The 23,010-nt window shown below is 53.4% G+C and overlaps 1 protein-coding gene across 10 annotated transcripts in view; it reads right to left on the bottom strand.

Annotated features, from left to right (window-relative positions):
• HERC1 (HECT and RLD domain containing E3 ubiquitin protein ligase family member 1) overlaps positions 1-23,010 on the bottom strand; it is a 3,379,312-nt gene that overhangs the window by 1,335,220 nt on the left and 2,021,082 nt on the right. For all 10 annotated transcript variants that reach the window (XM_069624399.1, XM_069624403.1, XM_069624396.1 and 7 more), the window contains exon 45: positions 18,303-18,571. In XM_069624399.1, coding sequence (XP_069480500.1) covers positions 18,303-18,571 — 269 coding nt within the window. The remainder of the gene's footprint in view (positions 1-18,302; positions 18,572-23,010) is intronic.

Here is a 23,010-nt window from a genome sequence, read left to right on the forward strand (position 1 = left end):
GCTTCGATCCGAAGGAGGACGTCTGGAGGGGTCTGCACCACACAGGGCTGAAGCAGGCAGTAGCGACTGAATAAAAGGTGTTCCCCTTAAAAACAGGTGAGGCTCTTCCGATGGCTATCTGGACCACTACAGCAGTGTGCAGTGATTTCGACCACGAAGAGGATCCTCTGGCTGTAGAAGATGAGCTGGTTATCCCCACCAAGCTCAAGGGAAGAAGACTCCGGACGGGATCTTCTCTAGTCGTCGAAGGGTAGATAGCTCAGGACTGCAGCAGGGCTTCACCGGGACAGGATAGTTGCAGCAGTCGAAGACTTCTCCGCTTCTCTTCGGTTCCTTGTAGTTCCATTGGCGACTGACTTCTAGCCCAAGAGACCTGCCTTTTATGCGAAAATCGCCCATTCACACAGCCTGGCTGTTAATCACGCAGCACAGGGGTTGTCCGGCCAGGACAACCACCTCAGCCAATCATGGCAAAGTGCGACTTGAGTTTCCTAGGATACCCTGTGCAGGGGGTGACTACACCCCTCCCTCACATTCAGCCCACCTGGACACCCAGGCGCCTAGAGGAGGTCTTCTTGGCAGAAGCCCGCCAAAAGACAGTGAACAAAGAAGGCAAACCTGGTTTGCCACGCAAAGTAAAACGCAAGAAGGACTTTAACAAAAAGAAGTGGCAAATAAACCCTGAACGGAGCCAAAAGACAAAGTATTTGGTCAAGCGGGTTTTAATTTCAAGGCTAATATAATAGCCTAAAACAATACCACGTTTAAATAATATAATCGAGGTAGAAAAGTTAGGGTAGATACCACGGCCACCAGCCAAGTCTAAACGTTAAGAGCGAAACAAGGCTCTAGGAGGTACATGTAAAAAGGGCTGAGGATTAACCCTTTCCAGTACTCCATGTAAGATGGGGTGTACTGGATCTGTGGTTAAATGACTAAGTAAAGTTAATGGTAACTTTACCCTTTTCTGGGGGACAGTAGTCAGCCTCAGAAATGGAGTTGGCGGGAAGTCCAAAAGACAACCCTGTGTCACTTCACTGAAGGTGCTGTGTAACACACAAAAGAAGGGGGCTACTGAAGTGGTGTACTCCAGAGTCCACAATCACAAAAACAGATGAAATACACAAGGCAAAACACAAGTAAGAGTGGGAAAAAGGGGTTCACTCTTACTAAGTGGAAAAACAAACCCCAGAAATCCAGCAAAGCTGCCGGGGGACTCACTAGGAAAGGGAAATTAGCCATAGAATGAGAATTCTCCCTAACAAACCTCTTCCATTTGCGTCCATAGCACTTGAGGACGCCCTGGCCTTTGCAAGAACCTCCTTGCAGTCCGCTGGGATATCGTACCCTCCAAACTCTAGTGCTGCAGGAGCCAGGCCTGCAAGTTCAGTGACCCCGGGTCGTGGTGGAGGATGGTGCCTCCTTCTCTGGCGAGGAGATCCGCGTCAGTCAGCAGTTTGACTGGCGGGGGGTCGGGAGGGGCAGGGGGGGACGCTGACATGTCCAGAAGGTCCGGGAACCAGATCTGTCTCGGCCACACCGGTGCGACGAGGATCATCCTGCACCGGGACCGTCCGAGTTGGTTGATGAGTCGCAGCAGCATCGGCAACGGTGGGAACGCATACAGGTACAGGCCGTCCCAGGAGAATGAGAAGGCATCGTCCATGCTCCCCGGTTGGGGACACCTGCTGGCGAACCTCCGGCACTTGGTGTTTGTCGCCGTCGCGAATAGGTCGATGTGGGGATTGCCCCATCGTTGGAATAGCAGATCCACTTGATCCTGCCGCAGTTCCCACTCGTGGCACGAGCGCAGCTCCCTGCTGAGTGAGTCGGCGATGGTGTTCTTTATTCCTGCCAGGTGGAAGGGTACCAGAAACATCCCTTGTGTGCGACGGCCAAGTGCCACAGATCCTGGGCCTCCATGGATAGGGCTGGGGATCTGGTGCCTCCCTGCTTCCGGATGTAGAACATCGTGGTGGTGTTGTCGGTGAAGATCCTCACCACCTTGCCCTTGAGGGACGGAAGGAACGACCTGAGGGCCCAGAACACTGCTCTGGAAATCCATACCCGCCGTCAGGCACCCGCGGGTGCTCCACCACCGTATCGCTTGGCGGAAGGTCTCGTTGAGCGAGATCCTGTCTTCGAAGCTGACCGCCGCTTGCATCCAACGGGCGTCTAGGAACTCTTGCAGTGGACGTATCCGCAGCCTGCACAGGCGCACGAGGTAGATGCACGAGGACATCATGACGAGAAGAGACTTGATGGACCTCACCCTGGCCATGTCCATGGTCGACAGCCGTTGCACTTGCCCAGGATGGCCTACGTCCTTTCCTCTGACGGAGAGGCCAATCGCGTCGCTGTGTCGAGCCTGGCTCCCAGGAACAGTGCGACTTGCGACGGAACCAAGTCGGATTTCGCGAAGTTGATGGAAAATCCCAGAACCGTGAGCAGTTGGACGGCAAGTTCTCTTGTCTTTGCTCGGATGAGCCAATCGTCCAGGTAGGGGTAGACGTGGATCCCCTGCAGGCGCAGCCGCGCTGCCACCGGTGCTAGGCCCTTGTTGAATACCCTGGGTGCCGACTTCAATTCGAAACGAAGGGCCTTGAACTGGTAGTGCCGCCCTTGGACTACAAATCTGAGAAACTTTCATTATCCTTTTAGAATGGTGATATTGAAGTAGGCATCCTGCAAGTCCAGCAACGATAGGAAGTCGCCTTTCTCCAGCTGCCCCAGCACGAGCTGGAGGGTGACCATCCGGAACTTGTGGGACTTGATGTACTTGTTTAAACGACAAAGGTCCAGGATGGGTCGCCAGCCACCGGTCTTCTTTCTTACGAGAATGTATCGTAAGTACACTCCGGAGCTTCTTTGGGACAAGCTCGATGGCTCCTTTCTTCAGCATCGCCCTTTCTTCCAGCAGCAGTTGAGGGACGTGGATTTCCTTCCTGGCCACGTGAGGAATGCAGTGGCACTTCTTTAGAAACTCGAGTGTGCCCGCGGGCCAGGGCATTCAGCACCCATCCGTCGGTGGAGATGGACTCCCACACGCTGACAAACTTCGCCAGCCGGCCTCCCACCGGGGTGCTCAGGTGGAGGCCCGACGCTACGGCCGGTTCAGTCCTGCTTGGTAGCGGCCTTGCCGCCGACGAGATCCTCCTGACTTGCTGCGTCCTCTGTAGGCCTCCTGAAACGAGGAGCGGGCCGCCTGGCGGTACATCGAGGAGCTGCTGCTGAATCCTTTGGAGACACCTTGCTTGCCTCTGGAGTTCCGAAAGGGTGGCCGTCGTTGCTGCAAAACTCCCAAGGCCCGAGCCGTCTCTGTGTCGGCCTTGATGGCCTGCAGTGACTCGTCCACTGTCTTGCCAAACAGGTTGTTCCCGTCGAAAGGCATGTCCAAAACTCTGGTTTGCACGCCCTGGCGGAAATCGGTTGCCTTGAGCCAACCACACTGGCGAAAGCAAACACCGTTGCCCATCTGGCAGAAACCGGTGTCTGCAATGTCCGTGGCCACTGATATGGCGTGGTCCGACGCCACCTCGCCTTTCTGCAGGATCTCCAGGGCCTCAGCCCTCTTGTCATCCGGGGGGGAAGTCCAGCAGAGGAGCGATCTTAAACCACAGCTCCCTGTCGTAGCGGGCCACAATCGCGAGGGCGATGGCCGCTTTAATCGTTGTCGCCGACGACGAGATGACCCATCGTCCATAGTGTCGTCCATAGCGTCCAGCTTCTTCCCTTAGCCGTCCGGCGGGGAGGTCAAAGTTGAAACTGTTGCAACCCGCCACTTTCTTCTTGGCCGCCGCCGAGACGACCGAATCCAGGGTCGGCTGCGCCCGAAGGCCTATGGGGGCGGAATCCAGGACCCAGTACTTCTTCTCGTACCGGTCTCTCTTGGCAGGAGTCGTGGACGGGTTCTTCAGGAGCGGCAGCCCCTCATCCCAGATGTCGTCAAGTAAAGGGACAGAGAGGATAGTCTTCCTCTTGGCCTCACGCCGTTGATAGAGGAAACCTTCCTTCTTCTGTTCTTCGGGGCAGAGCTGGAAGGCCCGAGGAAGTGGTGATGGAAGGCCCATCCCGTCGTCACCACCGTCGTCATCATCCGTCCACGTCATGGCCGTCTCTGTTCCCGTGTCATTCCTCGGATCAGGGGAAGGAGATGAAAGCTGTGGGGGCCGCGAAGGCTGGAAGGGGGTGTGGGGATGAACTCTCCTCTGCTTGCTTGAAGGGCTTCCCGAAGGTCCAGGCTCCGCTGGATCGTCCGTTGGGAGTAAGGGTAGCCTTGTCCTCATCTCCGTACACAAGGCCTGGATCGCCATCAAGATTGCTCCCGAGTTGTCTGGTGGCCCAGGTACCGGCTGTGACTGGCACGACGGTTGGGGAGTGGAATCCTCACGGGGTCCTCGTTGGCACCACCGTCGCTTTCTTCATCTGCCTCGTCGTGATCCCTCCCGTGGGACCGAACCTCCTCGAACTTCTTGTTCAGGATCTTCACGACTCCAACCAGCTCCTCTTTAGAGTCTGTATCCGTGTCCGTCAAGTCCACCGGGCCCCCCCTCTTTTTCCACCGGGGTTCTCACAGGGGTCTTATCGATGGGTTGAAAAGAGGATTCCCTCCGGTCGTGGGAGGGAAACTCTGGGCCCCGAGGTCACCTCCACTGGGGCAGCCTCCACAGGCTTCACCAGGGCTGCCACAACTCCCTCAATAGAGGCCTTCACGACTTTGGACGCGCCTGATGCCTTCACCTTAGGGGGGGGGGGGGGGGTCACTGCCTCGCTCTCCCTCGGCTGTCTCCGTCGGAATCGACCGGGACTTCTCCCGAAGCTTACCCGGGTTCTCCGATTTCCTCTTCCCCGAGCCAGAGCATTGGCTCGTGGTTGATGGAGTCGTTGAAAGTGCACCCTGCCTGGCAGCTGAGGAGCCTGACCGATCGGCACTCCCGGTGCCCGCAGACTCGCAGTGCTTTGCCTTTTGTTGGGCCCCTGTTGATGGAGCGCTCTCAAAGGTCTTAGAAGACCGCTCGGATTTCTTCTTCTTCTCACCTACCGGTGGGCTCTTCCCTTCCAGCCAGTTGGTGAGGCGGATATGCTGATCCTTCATAGTCCGCTCTGACATGTTCTTGCAAAACACACAGTTATTCTCCACATGCGTTTTGTCTTCATGAAGGCAGTAGAGGCATCTAGAATGCTTGTCCAATCCGCATCCAGGGCAGCTCCTAAACAGCTTGGATCCAGGCGTCGTGTTTCCTTTGTCCTGGGCCATGTCCACGCGGGGTAGGCCTCAAAGATCTTCTGGAATCCTCCAAGAAGCGTAACTCGATGAAAACTTCGCCCTTGAGGGGCGTAGAAAATTCCGAAACGGGTCCCTGTTGATCGGAAGTAGAAACGGTGGAGCTTGAGGCTCGATTGACTGAAAAAGGAACAAGTTACTTACCTGTAACTGTTGTTCTCCAGCATGGGTCTGGCATGGATTCACATGCTCATGAATATTCCCCGTCAGGCTGGGAATCCTCGGTAAAGAAAAAACCAGTATCAGTTTTGTTTCTGATCTGTCTTTCGTAGTAGTAACCAATCACTGATCTCTGCGTCATACTGACCACAGCCAATGACTGCCCTCTACCTAAGCCCCGCCTCTGGTAGCCATCTTCAGATTTGGTAGCACGTGAAGTGGCAGTATGACCAAGTGAAGAGCCGCAGAGGGGTAGGCGGGAGGGTTCGCATGTGAATCCATGCCAGACCCATGCTGGAGAACAAGAGTTACAGGTAAGTAACTTGTTCCTTCTCCAGCATGGGGTCTGACATGGATTCACATGCTCATGAATAAAGAATACATAGCAGTACACACATGCACAACCACGGGAGGTGGCAAAGGCTCAACATTAAGCATTACATCAAACTCAACATTAAGCAAATCTTACCTCCTCACCAGGCTCACCTTAGGCGAACAGGTTGCGCAGCACTGCTTGGCCGACCCTGGACTCCTCCCTGGAATCCCGATCGACGCAGTAGAATTTCGTGAAGGTGTGCGTCGACCTCCACGTAGCAGCCCTGCAGATGTCCAGCAAGGGCACACCAGATAGGAACGCCGTGGTAGCTGCGATCGCTCTGGTGGAATGGGCTCTCGGACGGCCAGGCAGCGGTCGGTTTGCCAACCGATGACAGTACATGATACAGCCGGAGAGCCATCTGGAAATGGAAGCCTTCGAGAGAGCCTTCCCCTGATTGACAGGTCCAAAGTTCACAAAGAGTTGTGACGTCTTCCGAAAACACTTTGTGCGGTCCACGTAGAACTTCAGCGCTCTAGCCACATCCAGCGAGTGCAAAGTCCTTTCAGCCGGCGACGAAGGCGACGGGAAGAAAACAGGCAACACCAAGGGTTCGTTGAGGTGGAAGTCCGACGGCACCTTGGGCATGAAGGAGGGGTGCGTCCTGAGCACTACCCTCGTGTCGTGAAAAGTCAAGTACGGGGCCTTGCAGGAAAGGGCCTGGATCTTTCCCACCCGTCGTGCGGAGGTGATGGCCACAAGAAACGCTGCTTTCCACGACAAGAACTTCAACGGAGCCGAGTGCAGAGGCTCGAACGGAGGTCCCATGAGTGGTCCCAGCACCACGTTGAGCTCCCACGCCGGGGCCGGAGCCTTCACCGGCGAGAACGATCTGAACAGTCCCTTCATGAACTCTTTCACCAGACGATGAGACCACAAAGACGTCTGCCCCGTGGTTCTGGTGTATCGGGAGATCGCAGCAAGATGAATCTTGATGGACGCGTGCGCCAGTCCAGCCTTGGCCAGCGTCAGTAGGTACGGCAGTACTTGGGGAGCCGTAATCCGTAGAGGGTTAATCTTCTGTGCGTGACACCAGACAGAGAACCTCTTCCATTTGTGTCCGTAGCATTTAAGAGTTGAGGAAGCCCTGGCCTTTGCAAGAACCTCTCTGCAGTCGGCCGGTATGTCGTATCCTCCAAACTCTAGCGCTGCAGGAGCCAGGCCTGCAAGTTCAGCGACTTCGGGTCGTGATGGAGGATGGCGCCTCCTTCCCTGGAGAGAAGATCCGCGTCCACTGGCAGCTTGATTGACGGGGACGCTGACAAGTCCAGAAGGTCCGGGAACCATATCTGCCTCGGCCACGCAGGTGCGACGAGGATCATCCTGCACCATGGCCTCTTGAGCTGGTTGATGAGCCGGATCAGCAATGGCAATGGAGGGAACGCATATAGAAACAGGCCCTCCCAGGGGAACGAGAAAGCATCGCCCATGCTCCTCGGCTGGGGAAACCTGCTGGCGAACCTCCGGCACTTGGAGTTCGTCGCCGTCGCGAACAGATCGATCTGGGGTGTGCCCCACCGTCGGAAGAGGCGGTCCACTAGATCCTGTCGTAGTTCCCACTCGTGGCACAAGCGCAGCTCCCTGCTGAGTGAGTCGGCGATGGTGTTTTTTATCCCTGCCAGATGAAACGGCACCAGAAACATCCCTTGGGCGACGGCCCAATGCCACAGATCCTGCGCCTCCCTGGACAGGGCTGGGGACCTGGTTCCGCCCTGTTTCCTGATGTAGAACATGGTGGTGGTGTTGTCGGTGAAGATCCTCACCACCTTGCCCTTGAGGGACGGAATGAAGGACCTGAGGGCCCAAAACACTGCACGGAGCTCCAGGACGTTGATATGGAGGGACTTCTCCGTCGGGAGCCAAAGGCCTCTCGCGTGCAGATTTTCGGTGTGCGCTCCCCACCCTTCCAGGGAGGCATCCGTGGTCACTGTCTCCTGGTGGCCGGGGGTCTGGAAGTCCATGCCCGCCGTCAGATGCGCGCGGGTGCCCCACCACCGGATCGCTCGTCGGAAACTCTCGTCGAGTGTGATCCTCTCCTCGAAGCTGCCCGTCGTCTGGATCCAGCGCGCGTCCAGGAACTCCTGCAACGGGCGCATCCAGAGCCTGCACAGGGGGATGAGGTAAATGCAAGAAGACATCATTCCGAGGAGGGATTTGATGGACCTCACTCTGGCCGTGTCCGCAACCAGCATCCGCTGCACCTTGCCCAGAATGGCCCTCGTCCTTTCCTCCGACGGATAGGCCAGAAGCGACACTGTGTCGAGCTTCGCTCCCAGAAACAGTGCGTCTTGCGCGGGCACCAGGTGGACTTGGCGTAGTTTATGGAGAATCCCAGGTCCGTGAGAAGTTGGACTGTCCTTGCGGTGTGCTCCACGGCGACCTCCTTCGTCTTCGCTCGGATGATCCAGTCGTCCAGGTAGGGGTAGACGTGGATCCCCTCTCGGCGCAGCTGCGCCGCCACCGGTGCAAGGCACTTGGTGAACACCCTGGGTGCCGACCTCAGTCCGAAGGGAAGGGCTCTGAACTGATAGTGAAGCCCTTGGACCACGAACCTGAGAAACTTTCGGTGTCCCTTTAGGATGGGAATATGGAAGTAGGCATCCTCCAAATCCAACGACGACAGGAAATCGTCCTCCTCTAGCTGACCCAGGACGTGTTGGAGGGTGACCATCCGGAACTTCTGTGCCTTGATGAATTTGTTCAGTCGTCATAGGTCCAGGATGGGACGCCATCCTCCCGTCTTCTTCTTCACGAGGAAGTATCTTGAGTAAACTCCGGAGCCCCGAAGCCTCTTTGGGACGAGCTCGATGGCGCCCTTCCTGAGCATCGCCTTTACCTCAAAGAGAAGTTGAGGGACGTGATGTTCTTTCCTGGCCACAGGGGGGACGCGCGGGCACCTCTTTAGAAACTCGAGCGCGTGACCCTGGGCTAGGGCGTCCAGCACCCAACGGTCGGTGGAGATGGACTCCCACACGCTGACGAAGCTCGCCAGCCGGCCTCCCACCGGGGTGCTTCGGTGGGGGTACGACCCCATGGCCGGTTCAGTCCTGCTTCGACGAGGCTTTGCCGCCTTGACCTCCTTGGCGACGACGGCGGGGTCCGCCTGACTTGCCTCGTCCCCTGTAAGCTTCCTGCGACGACGAACGGGCCGCTTGACGGTAGGTGGAAAATCTGCCGCCGGAACCTTTGGAGGCACCCTGTTTGCCTCCGCCGCTCCGAAAGGGCGGCCGCCGTTGCTGGAGAACCCCAAGAACCCGGGCCGTCTCCGTGTCCGCCTTGATGGCTTGAAGGGAATCGTCCACTGTTTTCCCAAACAGGTTGTTTCCGTCGAACGGCATGTCCAAGACTCTGGTCTGCACGTCCTAACGGAAGTCAGTAGCCTTGAGCCATCCACGCCGCCTAAGGCACACGCCGTTGCCCAACTGGTGAAATCCAGTGTCAGCGATGTCCGTCGCAATCGTAATGGCGTGGTCCGACGCCACCTCTCCTTCCTGCAAGTCCGGTAGGAAGTCCAGCAGGGGGGCCAGTTTGTACCACAACTCCCTGTTGTAGCGGGATACGATAGCCAAGGCGTTGGCCGCCTTAATTGTCGTCGCTGCAGACGAGATGACCCTGTGTCCCATCGTATCCAATTTCTTTCCCTCGCCGTCCGGCGGGGAGGTCGACGTAGAGGCCGCGCCCCCCCCCCGCTTTCTTCCTGGCCGCCGCGGAGACGACCGAGTCCCGGGTCGGCTGTGCCCGAAGGCACAAGGGGGCCGCATCCGGGACCCGGTACTTCTTCTCGTACCGATCCCTTCTAGCCGGCGTCGTGGATGGGTTCTTGAGGAGGGCGAGGCCCTCATCCCAAATATCGTCCAGTAGAGGTACGGAGAGGACCGTCTTCCTCTTGGCCTCGCGCCTGTTGATAAAGGAAACCTTCCTTCTTCTTCTCTTCCGGGCAGAGCTGGAAAAGCTCGGATGCCCTGGCGATCATGGAGTGAAACGATCCAATCTCGTCGGGCGGGGAAGCCCGGGTGGGAGGTGACGACGGCAGATCCTCGTCGTAAACCTCGTTGTCCGTACCCGTCGTGGCCGTGTCAGTCCCCGTATCATCCCCACGAGTCGTGGACGGGGAGGAGGGCTGAACAGGGCGCGATGGCTGAAAAGGAGGTGGAGGATGAATCCTTCTTCTCTTAGGGGGAGGGCTCCCAGAAGGGCCTGGCTCCGGGTCCCCCGTCGGGAGCGGTTCCTCCGCTGGTGGTAACGGCAGTCTCGTCCTTATCTCCGAGCATAAGGACTGTATAGCCAACAAAATGGCCGCCGAGTTGTCTTGCGGCACTGGTTGAGGGGATTCCGACGGGCGGTCAGGGGCCCCGTCGGCACCCTCGACGTTATCGTCGTCTCCCACGTCGGGGTCCCTCCCGACGGGCTGGTCTTCCACGCCAACGCCGTGGCTTAAGACTTCGATCAGCTCTTCCTCAGAGGTTGAGGCCGAATCCACGACGACCTCCTGCCCCCCCCTTTTTCTTCTCCGTCGGAGGTTTCACAGGGGTCCTGTCGATGGGCATAAAAGAGGACTCCCTTCGCGGTGGCAGGGAGACTCTGAGCCCCGAGGTCGCCACCACTGGTGTAGCCTCCAAAGGCTGAGCCAGGGCCGCCGCAACTGTCTCGATAGAGGCCTTGGCCGTATGGATTAAGGCTTTCACCACCTTAGGTGCGCTCACCGCCTTCTCCTTGGGGGGAGGGTCACTGCCTCGCTCTCCCTCCGATGGGGCCTTCGAGGTCGACCGGGGCCTCTCCAGGAGCTTCGCCGGGTGCTCGGCCTTCCTCTTACCCGAACCAGAGCGTTGGCTCGTGGATGATGGTGCCGGGGAGGATGCGCCCTGCCTGGCGCCCGTAGAGCCCGACCATTCGGCGCTCCCGGTGCCAGCGGACTCGCGGTGCTTGGCCTAGTGTTGGACCCCCGTCGCTGGGGCGTCCTCAAAGGTCTTAGAAGACCGCTCGGATTTCTTCTTCTTCTCGCCTGACGGGCTCTTCCCTTCCAGCCAGTTGGCGAGACGTTGATGGCGGTCCTTCATGGTCCGCTCCGACATATTGCCGCAAAACGCACAGTCCTTCTCCACGTGCGTCTTGTCCTCATGTAGGCAGTACAGACAAAAGGAGTGTTCGTCCTCCTTAAAGACATTCTGAAGCTGGCATCCAGGGCAGACCCTGAACAGCATTCCGGGCGTCGAGCTTCCCTTCTCCTGGGCCATGTCCGAGATGGGCCTGAGAAACTTCTTGAGTCCTCCAAAAGCGTGGCTCGACGAAATCTTCACCCTTGAGGGGCGTAGACGAATCCGACACGGGTCCCCGTTCATCGGATGAAGAAACGGTGGAGCTTGAGGCTCTTTTGACCGAAAAAACGAAGTTTTTGAGAAAAAAACGTGAAAAAATAGCACTAACGCTCGAGAGCAATAGCACGAGGATCCCAACACTTGAACGTGCGGTAAAAATCTGAAGATGGCTGCCAGAGGCGGGGCTTAGGTAGAGGGCAGTCATTGGCTGTGGTCAGTATGACGCAGAGATCAGTGATTGGTTACTACTACGAAAGACAGATCAGAAACGAAACTGATACTGGTTTTTTCTTTACCGAGGATTCCCAGCCTGACGACGGGGAATATTCATGAGCATGTGAATCCATGCCAGACCCCATGCTGGAGAAATTAGATTAAACTCTTTGAAAAGTCGCAAAACGCAGTAAAAGCTCGAGAGCTATAGCATGAGGACTCCCAACACTTGAACATGAGGTAAAAATCTGAGGAGGGCTGCCAGAGGAGGGGCTTAGGGAGAGGGCAGTCATTGGCTGGGGGCAGTATGACCCAGAGACCAGTGATTGGTTATTAGGAGAAAGACAGTTCAGAAACGAAACTGAAACTGATTTTTTCTTTACTGAGGATTCCCAGCCTGACAACAGGGAATATTCATGAGCATGTGAATCCCTGCCAGACCCCATGCTGGAGAACCTAGAGATGTCCTGCACATGCTCCGGGAAACCTGGGAAGAACGAGAAGAGGCGCCCATTCCTCTCTTGCAAACCGCTACCAGATTGTGGGAGCATATGAGACTGGTTTGAGATCTAGTCTTTACCCTTATGGAAAAAGCCCAGAGTCAACGAAAAACCACTTATGACAAGAAAGTGAATTTAAGACTGTTTTCAATTGGACAAAGGGTACTAGTCCTCTTACTGTTACGCTCACCTGATCTCTGCGGGGATATTGGAGCATGGTTGGAGACCTCCCTGGACTTGGCTCCCCTGGATCCGGGTCTACTCCCAGCTGCTGTAGCGTGGACTGCTCTGGTCGCTGGCAATGCCCTGTTTTGTAAAGATGAGCTCTCCGTCCTGCTTCTCTTCAGCAGGGGTGCTGTAGATAGACCTAGTTGCTTCACTGGTCCGTATACGGGATGGCCCAGACCGCCTGCGACCAATTCACTCTAGAGGTAAGTGTTCGTAACAATGATTATTGTCCATATGCTTTTGCAATGTCTTTCCCAATGATTCTTGTCTTATAAGGTCTTTCCTATTCCTAATAGGTGTGACGATGGCCACGCTGCGTCGCAGTGTTGGGAGCGAGTCTACACAGTGCCAGAAGGGGAATGGAGCGGCCCCACTAGAAGGTAAGTAGGGTTTCAAGGTGGTACGCAAGGCTTAGGTATTGCGCGGCCAAGCGTTAAATGTTTATGCAGTTTCTAACCTTGTGCGTTCCTTTTCTCTTGCAGGGATAGGATGATGGAGACCGGCGATCCGAGAACCTGTCAGTGCTGATAGATGCAAGATCCGTGAGGATGGTGGACGAGAAGAAGACTCCCGCGTAGGTGCACTCGGACAGGTGAGTATCAGACGAGCTGCAGGATTTGCAGAAACAGGTAAGATGCGCGCTGTAGATGCTGAGTTGAAGATAGCTGCGCTTCGAGCGAGGGTATGGCTGGATTCAGGTAAGATGCAAGCTGAATCAGGTAGGTGCGCGCTGAAAAGGATGTCCATGACCTGAGATGCGTGCTGAGCTGGAAACAGGCAAGAGATTCAGACGGCGGTAAGCTTTACGCTGCACACAGCAGACTAACGCGAAGCCTCTACATGCGGGTGGGGCTGGCTTAAATAGCCTGGCCGCAGCCACTCCCCTTTAGCTCCGCCTTGTGGCCCCAACTCACCACTCCCATAGACTTCTGCACGTGCCTTCCAATGGCCACGCCCGGCCTGGATCATTTCCGGATGTATTCTCAGAAAAACCAGGAAGAGTAAAAAGCACCCATCACTATATTAGAACACCTAAGGGAAAAGTGGTTCATCTAAAACCATATAGACTCCCGGAAGCCCGGAAGCAGATAGCGGTTGAGGAAGTAAATAAGATGTTTAGAGCAAATATTATCGAGACTTCATCAAGCCCATGGGTGCTCCCCTATCGAAAAGGTCACCAAAACTGACCTTTCCTGGAGGTTTTGCATAGACTTCCGCCAAGTTACTGCCATTTCTGACTTCGATGCCTATCCCCTGCCGCGCATAGATTAACTAATTGATAAACTCAGAAGTGCCACCTTTTTATCCACCCTAGACTTAACAAAAGGGTATGGTAAAGTATATGGTCTTGATAAGGAAAAGACCGCTTTCTCAACCCCAATTCGACTATTTCAATTTAAAGTCCTCCCATTTGGGATACATGGCACTGAAGCCACTTTCCAACGCCTCATGGATAAACTATTACAGCCCTACCCCTAGTTGTGTGGACCTTATATTGACTATATCATCAGTTATAGTAAAACCTGGGAGGACCATCATTTTACCATCATGGGCGTCCTCCGAGAGGCCCGTTTAACTGCATATCCATCCTAATGCAGACTGGTCCAGTGAGCAGTGAAATACCGCAACATCTTTGTAGGGAATGGTAATGTACAACCGCAACATGAGAAAGACAGCCCTATACTTACAACTAAAAGAGATCTCAGAGCTTTTCTAGGATTAATTGGATATTACTGCAGGTTTATCCCAAACTCTTTGGATAAAACAGCTAGGCTGATGGATAAACGCAAGAATGCTGAACCCCAAAAAAGTAATTGGACTGACGAGGATATATGTTATAACAACTTGAAGCAAACACTGTGCAAGAACCCAATTCTAAAAAGGTAGTAGATTTCTCAAAAGAATTTGTATTGCAAACAGACACCTCCGTTACAGGCTTAGGAGCAGTTGAATCTCAAGTCTGCGATGGATTAGAACATTCCATCCTCTTTACAAGTCGTACGCTTTTCCCACATGAAAGAAATTACTCTGTGCTAGAATTAGAGGCCTTAGTTATCAAGTGGGCCATTATCCATTTTAGATAATACCTCTTAGAAGAAAGTTCACACTCATCACGGACCATTTTCCACTAGTTTGGATTAGCCATTAAAAAGACTCCAACCGTTGTGTCATGCAATGGTTCTTAGACCTGCAGCCCTACTGCTTCACTGTGTAACACAGAAAAGGTAAAGACCAAGGGAATGTAGATTTCCAATTGGCTATCACCTGAAAAGACAGGAGCTACCTCAGGCTCAACCTGGTGAACATCTAAATCTGACCTCTCCTCCTCCTGCTCCTCCTCCTCATAGATGTGATCCAGAAGGAGGTAAAAGTCCTGTCTCGGAACAGCTGAGGGTCTGGAGTGCATAACAGATAGACAGACTTGGAAGTAGCCTTCCGTGGAGGATCCACAGTACCAGGGATCTCCAACAGTAGATTTTGGCCAAAAGGCCCAGGAGGAGTCGAGAGCGCTGATGGCGTTGATGGCTTCGGCGTCGACAAGGGCGCCGACGGCTGATACAAAGGCAAAGCTTTGATGTCCGTATCCGACGGACACGGCGCCGACTTCGAGCCCTTAGTAGGTTTCTTCGGTCTCACTGGTGACGAGGACCGAGACCTGGAAGCACGTCTCATGCGACCACCCGGAGCCTTGTCCGTACGGGACCTCGAAGGTTACCGATGAGCATCGCGCTGAGGACCCGAGCCTGAAGGCGTACGAGCCACGGATCGAGACCGTTCCTTGTCGGCTTCGTTAGAAGGCGCAGACAGAACTGTGACCTGCGATTGAAAAATCGCTAACATCTGCTCCTCAAAGGCAGCCCATTCCTCTGGAATCGAGGACTTAGTTGGAAAAGCCACTTTCCTCGTGGCTCCATCCTCCGAGGAGGACGGGGAAGGTGACTGGTGACGGCACTTCCTAGAATGCCGAGACGAGGACGAATGGCGGGAACCACTGCGGGACCGAGACCCACGGGACTCCTTCACAAGCAAAGATTTGCCCCTCGAATCGTCAGTGGCCATACCCTTGGACATGGATTTACGGGACTTACTGGATTTAGAACCCCCGACCTACCTGAAGCTTTCCCCTACGCTCCCGCCAGGCCTTAGCAGTTAGCAACTGGCATTTGGAACAGTCGTTGGTAAACAAATGCAATGCGGGTCGGTAATCAGCATTTTTGACTTGCAGTCCCGGCAAATCTTGAAGTCAGACCGCAGAGTCGGAGGGGTTGAAGAAGAAGACATATTCACAAGGAATACACAAGGTGTGCCGAGTCTCCAAAGCAAACATGTTTGCAGAAAAAATTTAACTGAGGCTACAGGCACCGTGGGTCCTATTTATAACAGCCGGTGATGTCACCCTCGACGGAGGCCTTCGAGGGATATCGACCCGACGCCATTGACGCAGAACGCTGTCTGCCGAAAACATTTCCGAAGTACACAGCAGTGGACATTACATGTCAAAGATGTGGATACGTTGGAGGACACAATCCATTCGAAACATGGGCAACAGGATCACCTTTAGGAAATGCTCACCTTATGTGAACAAATGAAGGAGCACTGCATTTTCAACCCTGCTGTCCTCTGTGGAATTCCTATGGTAGAGCCTCATGAAAGTTTTGAAAGACTGCCACGTGGCCGCTCTGTAGTTATCCAACAGTCGGCCACAAGAACGCAAGGCAATAGTGGAGGAAACATCCCTTGTGGGGTGTGCTCTAGGGTGACCAGGAAGAGGCTGGTTAGTGATACGGTGACGGTATGAAATACAGTTCGACAGCCAGCAGGAGATGGAACCGCCATGAGACCAAAGGCCACAAACTACTGAGAGGACTTCCCTAACCATTTGGTGCGGATAACATAATATTTTGAAGCCTGCATGACGTCCAGCCAATGCAGTTTTATGCTCAGCCGGAGTAGAGGCGAGGCAAAAAAAACACACAGGACTAAGGGCTCATTAAGATGGAAAGACGAAGGGACCTTCGGAAGGGAAATGGGATTTGCCAGCAACACGAACTCGGATTCGCGGAACACCAGGTATGATACTTTACATGACAAATCCTGTATCTTTTCAACTTTCCTGGCAGAGGCATAAAAGCAGTCTTCCAAGAGAGGAACTTAATGTCCTTCTTGTGCAAAGGCATGAATGGAAGACCCATGAGTTTGGATTGAACAACATTCAGTTCCGACGTCAGGGCTGAAGTCCGTACAAGCGGGAAGGCTTGGAAAATAACTTTTAGAAACTCCTTAACTAAGCAGTGGGATTACAATGGTAATGCAGGTATTTGGATCAATCTTGAAATAGCTGGCAGATATTATTTTCCATAGCACAATAGAATATTCTGCAAAGGCACATGTGGCGTTGACTGCCTTTAGAGCAATGCTTATTGATGCAAACATTTCTTTGCTAAAGCATCGGTCTTCTTGGACTCTCTGTCCGTGGGCAGGTTGTAGGCGGATGTGGTTAGCTGTGAGCTTACCCTGGTGGCTTGGACCACCAACTCTTTCTGGAGTAGGGTGAGCCGAAAGAAAGGGCAAATACAGCCTGGCTGGCTTATACCTTTTGGTCAGCTCCGCATCCGCTGCTGGCATTGAACATGGTTTCTGCCACAATGTGCCAAGGAGGTCAGATATGGCTGCATTAAAGGGCAATTGCTCTCTCTATCATGGACCTTAGTCCAGGATGTCCGTGAGCTCGTAAGCAGGAGTGACTTAGCTGGGATACCCAGTCCCAAAGCAAGAACCACCCCTCCAATGTCTTTCTGTACAGGGAATTAGGGTGTCCATAAAGGGCGCTACCTGCTGCAGGTCGAGGTCCAGCGAGGTGTCAAGACCACTTGCCTCGCACAAACCTTCAGCCAAGGCCAGTTAGTCGGCTTGATCTGTAAAGAAGTCACCTTCCACAGCTTCCCCACTCATCAGCTCCATACCAAAAGGGACTGGATCTCTCTTCTTTGTCGAAGATCGACCTTAGAGTGGAAAAATTCAGATCTTGACTTCAGGGCACATGGACAGCCTACTGCCTGCACCCAACAAACCGTTCTGACGAGACCTCTCAACACGGATGACAATTCGAGGACCATCGACAATGCTGTTGGCTTTGTGATCGCCAATGTCGAGCTCGAGGGCGTAGGACTCGAAGAGGCCACCTTCCTTGGCACCAGAACCTCTAGACTCAACTGGTGCAGTGGCTTTTTTTTTGTTTTTTTTAATTTTTTTTTGTTATTTTATTTTTAAAGTGTTGGAGCGTCTGGGTTTGAAATGCCTCTCACTCCTCTTGGGCACTACTAGCTGGGAAGGACTTACCCCACTCCTCTGACAAACCAGTCATTTATACACCAGCGTCGTTCTGCTTCTTGTTGGAGGACGAGGGCGGTGAATGGTGTTAATCAATTGGTGAGTTAGTGCGCCTTACAGTTTTCTTATGGTGCATGTCTTGCTTCTCTGGCGTAGGGCCTTCTGTGTCGGGCAAGATGACTTGACAGCCAATCACACCAGGCTGCCTGAGAGCTAGTTTTGCTCACCGTTCCCTGATCGCATTCGAGTTCACATGTTGAAAGGAACTGCACTTATAAACGTTGTGTTCCATCTTGAGATACCACATGCAAACACTGTGCGGATCCGCGTTGGACATCTTCTAGCCGGAGTCCTTGAAACACTTGAACCTGACGTTTTAGGGCCCAGCATATTCACAGCCGATTGGAAAAAACTTTCTCACTGAAGAGAATTTGTGTTCAGAAACAGCAGGCTGCACACAGGGAAAAAAAAAGAACAGAGGCATGGGGGTGAAGTCACGTGATGTATGCACTGCCAACGACCGGTCTGGAGTCGAGAAGTCGCATGGTCGAGTCATGCGGGAGTCGACCTTCGGTGCCAAGCCGCTCTACGCCCCCTGTCGAAAGGTTTCCAAGCAGCCGACGCCGGAAGGGATATTCATCAGATGAGGAACTTGTGGGAGAATGCAATCCATTGCTTTGAACACTACTTATTTACATCTCAGTTATTCTTCAGACTTCTTGTAAACCAATTGGGACTTTATCTGGAAACATGAAATAACCCAAGAACAAACACAGCACCAGAATCAAGTACTCACAAAATAATTCGAGGCTGCAAATGTAAACCTTGATAACAATTGACCCACTACACATTACAGTCACTTACATTGATTCTTTAGGAATACAATCGCTCCTTACCTTTCAGATGTTGAGGTCTTATTTTTGGTCTTCAAGCCCAAATACTTTTCTCTACAGCTGCCACAGAGCAAATAGTATGGATTCCCACTTCCGCATTCACCACCAAACCATCCGTCTACATAGGAGCCATTGCTCCTATAGCCCTGGCGATTAGCACTCCGACCACATCCAGGATGAATCCTCTTCATGTGCTGATTGAAGCTGACGACGCTGGATTCGCACAGTTCACAAACAACCACTTCTTCTCGATCTTCAGACTCGCAAACATGCTATACAGGAAAGATTGGTTTAAAGGAGAAACACCTTCAAAAACATTTTATATAGTGCTTTTGCTGTGTGATCGTGGATTCAGAGCCTCGACCCTCACTTCTAAACAGAACAAAATGAGTACACTTCTGCTAAACTAGTAAATACTTCTACTTGCAGGACTAGAACATTACATGTAAGAGGCTTTGCCAATCATACAATTACTTTTATAAATGTTTTAGTAGCACCTGGTTAAATTTAGAACTCATCCTTATAGTAACACATTCAGCACTACTTTTTTCTCAGACCGAAAGAACAAGTTACTCTCTTACCTGGTAACGTTCTTTTGATGGGATGGTCCGACGACGTATTCCATATCTATGACCGTAATCACCACAGCTGTGCTGCTACAGAAAATCTTTTGCTGTCTGCATCCTGCGTCAATGACGTCGATACACTGTCCTCGAGGGCCTCGGTCTAGCCGACGTCACCGGATGTTATAAGTAGGACGCACGACGCCCGTAGCCTCAGTTGTAGTTTTTTCCCCAGAACGTGTGGCACCAATCTTCTGCCAGTATGACCACAGAAAGACTTGCGGAAACGTAAGCTGCAATCGCATAAGAAATTCTGTAGCGGGGTAGGCATGGAGGGAGCGATATGGAATACGTTGTTGGACCATCCCATCGGAAGAACGTTACCAGGTAAGAGAGTAACTTGTTCTTCAAGGGGATTGGGTCCTCCGACGTATTCCATATCTATGACAGATTCCCAAAGCAGTACGAACGTATGGAGGAGGGAAAACGAATTTAGAATATAGAAATTTAGAATGCCCAATCAAATTGCAAAGGAAAAGGACCGTTTTGTCAAAGGCCAAATCCTGTCCATGGATGGAATCTAGGGAGTAGTGTCGTACAAAAGTATGGACCGAAGCCCAAGTGGCTGTTTCACAGATGTTACGAATAGGAACACCCCTCTACAGGGCAGTAGAGGCAGCCATACCCCTAGTAGAATGGGCCCGTAAGCCTACCGGAGGGTCCTTACCCGCCAAGCAGTAACATTCAGAAATTGGCAAGATAATCCATCTAGACAAAGTCTGCTTAGTAACAGCTTGTCCCAAACGCCTTCCAGCGTAACCTATAAAGAGCTGATCGTCCACTCTGACCCGGGACATATGTGAAATGTAACTCACTCACTCTGCGAGCGGAAGTGACCGCAACTAAAAATACAGTTTTAAGGGTTGACAGTCTCAAAGGACAAAAATGTAAAGGCTCAAATGGAGCACCCATTAGAAAACTTGTGAACAAGGTTGAAATCCCAACCGGGCACCTGGAAAGGTGACGGAGGGAACACATTAGTGAGCCCTTTCAGAAACTGAGAAATTAAAGGGATTTTAAAATAAGAACATTCCTCAGACGAGCGCTTAAATATGGACAGCACCGCCAGGTAACCTTTAATGGTACCCACTTGCAAGCCCTTGTGGGCTAAAGAAAGCAAAAAAGACAGAACCACAGGAATGTCACGTGAAAAAGGATCCACATTCTTAACCCTGCACCAGTTGCAGAACTTTCTCCAATGGCAACGGTACAGGGACAAGCAACACCTCCATTACGTCTTCAGGGAGGTCCCAATCCTTATACCTCAACCTTTCAGAAGCCAAGCGTGAAGGTTGAGGGATCTGACCTCTGGATAGAGAACCTGACCCCCCTCCTGTGAGAGCAGATCGTCTCGGTAGGGAAGAGGACGTGGAGGGCAGATGGACAAGTCAAGAAGGTCTGGGTACCACGTCCTTCGGGCCCTTGTCGGAGCAATAAGGATCATCCGGGAACCGAACCTCCGTAACCTCTGCAGCACTTGACGGGGACTGGAGGAAACGCGCACAGCAGTGGGAAGGACCACTCCACCACGAACGCATCTCCTAAGGCTCCTCTTGGAGGAAATTCCCACGAGCAGAACCTTTCGCACTTCCGGTTGACACTGGAGGCGAAGAGATCCACTTGAGGGGTCCCCCAAAGGGCAGAGATCTCCAGGAGAATCTCCTGAGCCAACTCCCACTCGTGAGAGATCGCGCTCTGCCTGGTCAGAGCGTCCGCCGTCTCGTTTTCGTCTCCGGCCAGATGAACTGCCGAGATCGAAATTTCCTGCTGGATGGCCCAGAACCAGAGCTGCATCGCCTCCCTGCACAGAGGAAGTGACCCTGCCCCCCCCCTTCTTGTTGAGGTAGTGCATGGCCACTGTGTTGTCCGTCAGAATCAGGACATTCTTTGCTCGCACAGTCGGCAGAAAAGCCTTCAGGACAAGCCTGACGGCCCTCAGCTCTAACAGATTGATATGGAGTCTGGACTCCGACAGAGACCAACGACGGCTGACTGTCAACTCGTTGGCATGAGCTCCCCATCCCGTGAGGGATGCGTCCGTCACAATCATCACCTCCGGCCAGGGTAGCCAAAATGGAGCCACCCTCATCAGATTGCCTTCATCGGCCCACCACAGAAGGTCCTCAGCGACCGAGGGCGGCACCTGAACGGGGTCCGACATCCTGCAGGAGGACTGTGACCACTGCATCTTGAGAGCCCACTGCAGAGATCTCACCTGCAACCGGGCCTCTGGCACCAGAAGAATGCAGAATGCCATGAGGCCGAGCAACCTCAAGAACTCGAACGCCGGGAGACTCTGGGCATGTCGAAACTTGTGTACCATCTGCTGAATGTGAAGAGCCCTCACCTGGGGAGGAAAACACTGCCCCAGGGATGTGTCGAGCACTGCTCTGATGTACTGGAGCCGCTGAGTTGGCGTCAAGTGGGACTTCTTTAAGTTGAGGGAGAAGCCCAGCTTGTGAAAGGAGTGGCAGGTTACGGACAGATGATCCAGGACTTGCTCGGGAGAGCGTGCCCTGATCAACCAATCGTCCAGGTAGGGGTAGACGTGAATCCCCCCTTTCCTGATATACTCTGCCACCACCACCACCATGAGCTTGGTGAAAACCCTCGGGCGGAGGTCAATCCGAACGGCAGGACCCGAAACTGAAAGTGCGAGTCGCCAACCGCGAACCTCAGGTACTTCTTGTGCTTGGGATGGATCGGCACATGAAAGTAAGCGTCCTTGAGGTCGAGAGACACCAACCAGTCCTGAAGCTGAAGGGCCTGGAGGACTTGAGAGAGAGTAACCATCTTGAACTTGTCCTTCCCGAGGAGCTTGTTCAAACCGTGCAAGTCCATGATGGGTCTCAATCCCCCATCTTTCTTCTAAATCAAAAAATAAGGGGAATACCATCCCTTGTTCCTCTCCGCTACAGGCACCAGTTCTATGGCGCCTTTCTCCAGCAGGGCTTGTATTTCCTGCGCAAGGAGCGGATCTGGACTCTTCAAAGAGAGATTCCCTGGTGGATTGTTGTGAGGCCTCTGCCGGAAAGGAAGACAGTAGCTGCGGGCTATGATCTCCAGAACCCACACATCTGAAGTAATGGCACGCCATTCTACAAGATGCTGTACAAGCCTTCCCCCAACCGGCGAACCATGGGACATGGCCTCATGACTGAGCTGAATTGGCTGCAGCATTGCCTGAGGGCAAAGAGGCAACTGTCCGATCGGCCTTAGCACCTCAAGTACCCTGTTTTCCAACTCTAGCACTCCTACGGTGGCCCCTTTGACTTGCAGCTCATCTCGATCTACTAAAGGATGAGTAATATAGAAAGGAACCTCCCCTCCATTGCTGTCCCCTAGGACGAAAAGGCAGAGGTTGGCAAACTGCAGCGCTCAACAACATTGCTGCAGCTTTGGAGGTCTGCAACCTCTCAAGGCTCTCGTCAGCCTTGCTGCCAAAAAGATGTTCACCATCAAAGGGCATGTTGAGGAGCCGGGCTTGCACATCAGGAGAAAACCACGACTTCCGCAACCACGCAAACCTGCTTATTACGGTGCTCGCCGCCATGGACCGGCTGACAAAATCTGCCATGTCCAGACCCGACTGGCATCCTTGCCATCCTGCACCATAGCAAGAAAACCATCCCGCTCCTCACCTTCGGGAATATGATCAGCTGCTAACGAAATATAGTTCCACAGAGTGTTCGTGAAACGTGCTAAGGCGCACACAGAGTTGGCTGCCTGCAAAGACATACCCCCTGAAGAAACCACTTTCTTCGCCCAGCCATCAAAATGCTTGTTGTCCCTATCAGAAGGGATGGTAGGGTGCAACGCCTGCTTTGCTGGGGAAGTAGCCGCCTGCACCACCAAACTCTCTGGAGTGGGGTGCGTGGTCTAGTAGCAGGGGTCGCTTCTGGCTGGACGGTATTTTCGCGGCAAAGACTTGCTCACTGCCGGGAGACTCTCCGGGGCAGTCCAAGCCGCTGCCACCCTTCTTTGCAAGGCCATATAGAATGGCAGTACCCGGTCAGTTGGTGGACCTTGGTCAAGGATATCAGTCAGGTCATCCTGCAGAAAATCCACTGGTGGCGCAGACCGCCCCA

Source organism: Ambystoma mexicanum, chromosome 11, assembly GCF_040938575.1.
Source record: "Ambystoma mexicanum isolate Mex_15411 chromosome 11, UKY_AmexF1_1, whole genome shotgun sequence".
Taxonomy (NCBI): domain Eukaryota; kingdom Metazoa; phylum Chordata; class Amphibia; order Caudata; family Ambystomatidae; genus Ambystoma; species Ambystoma mexicanum.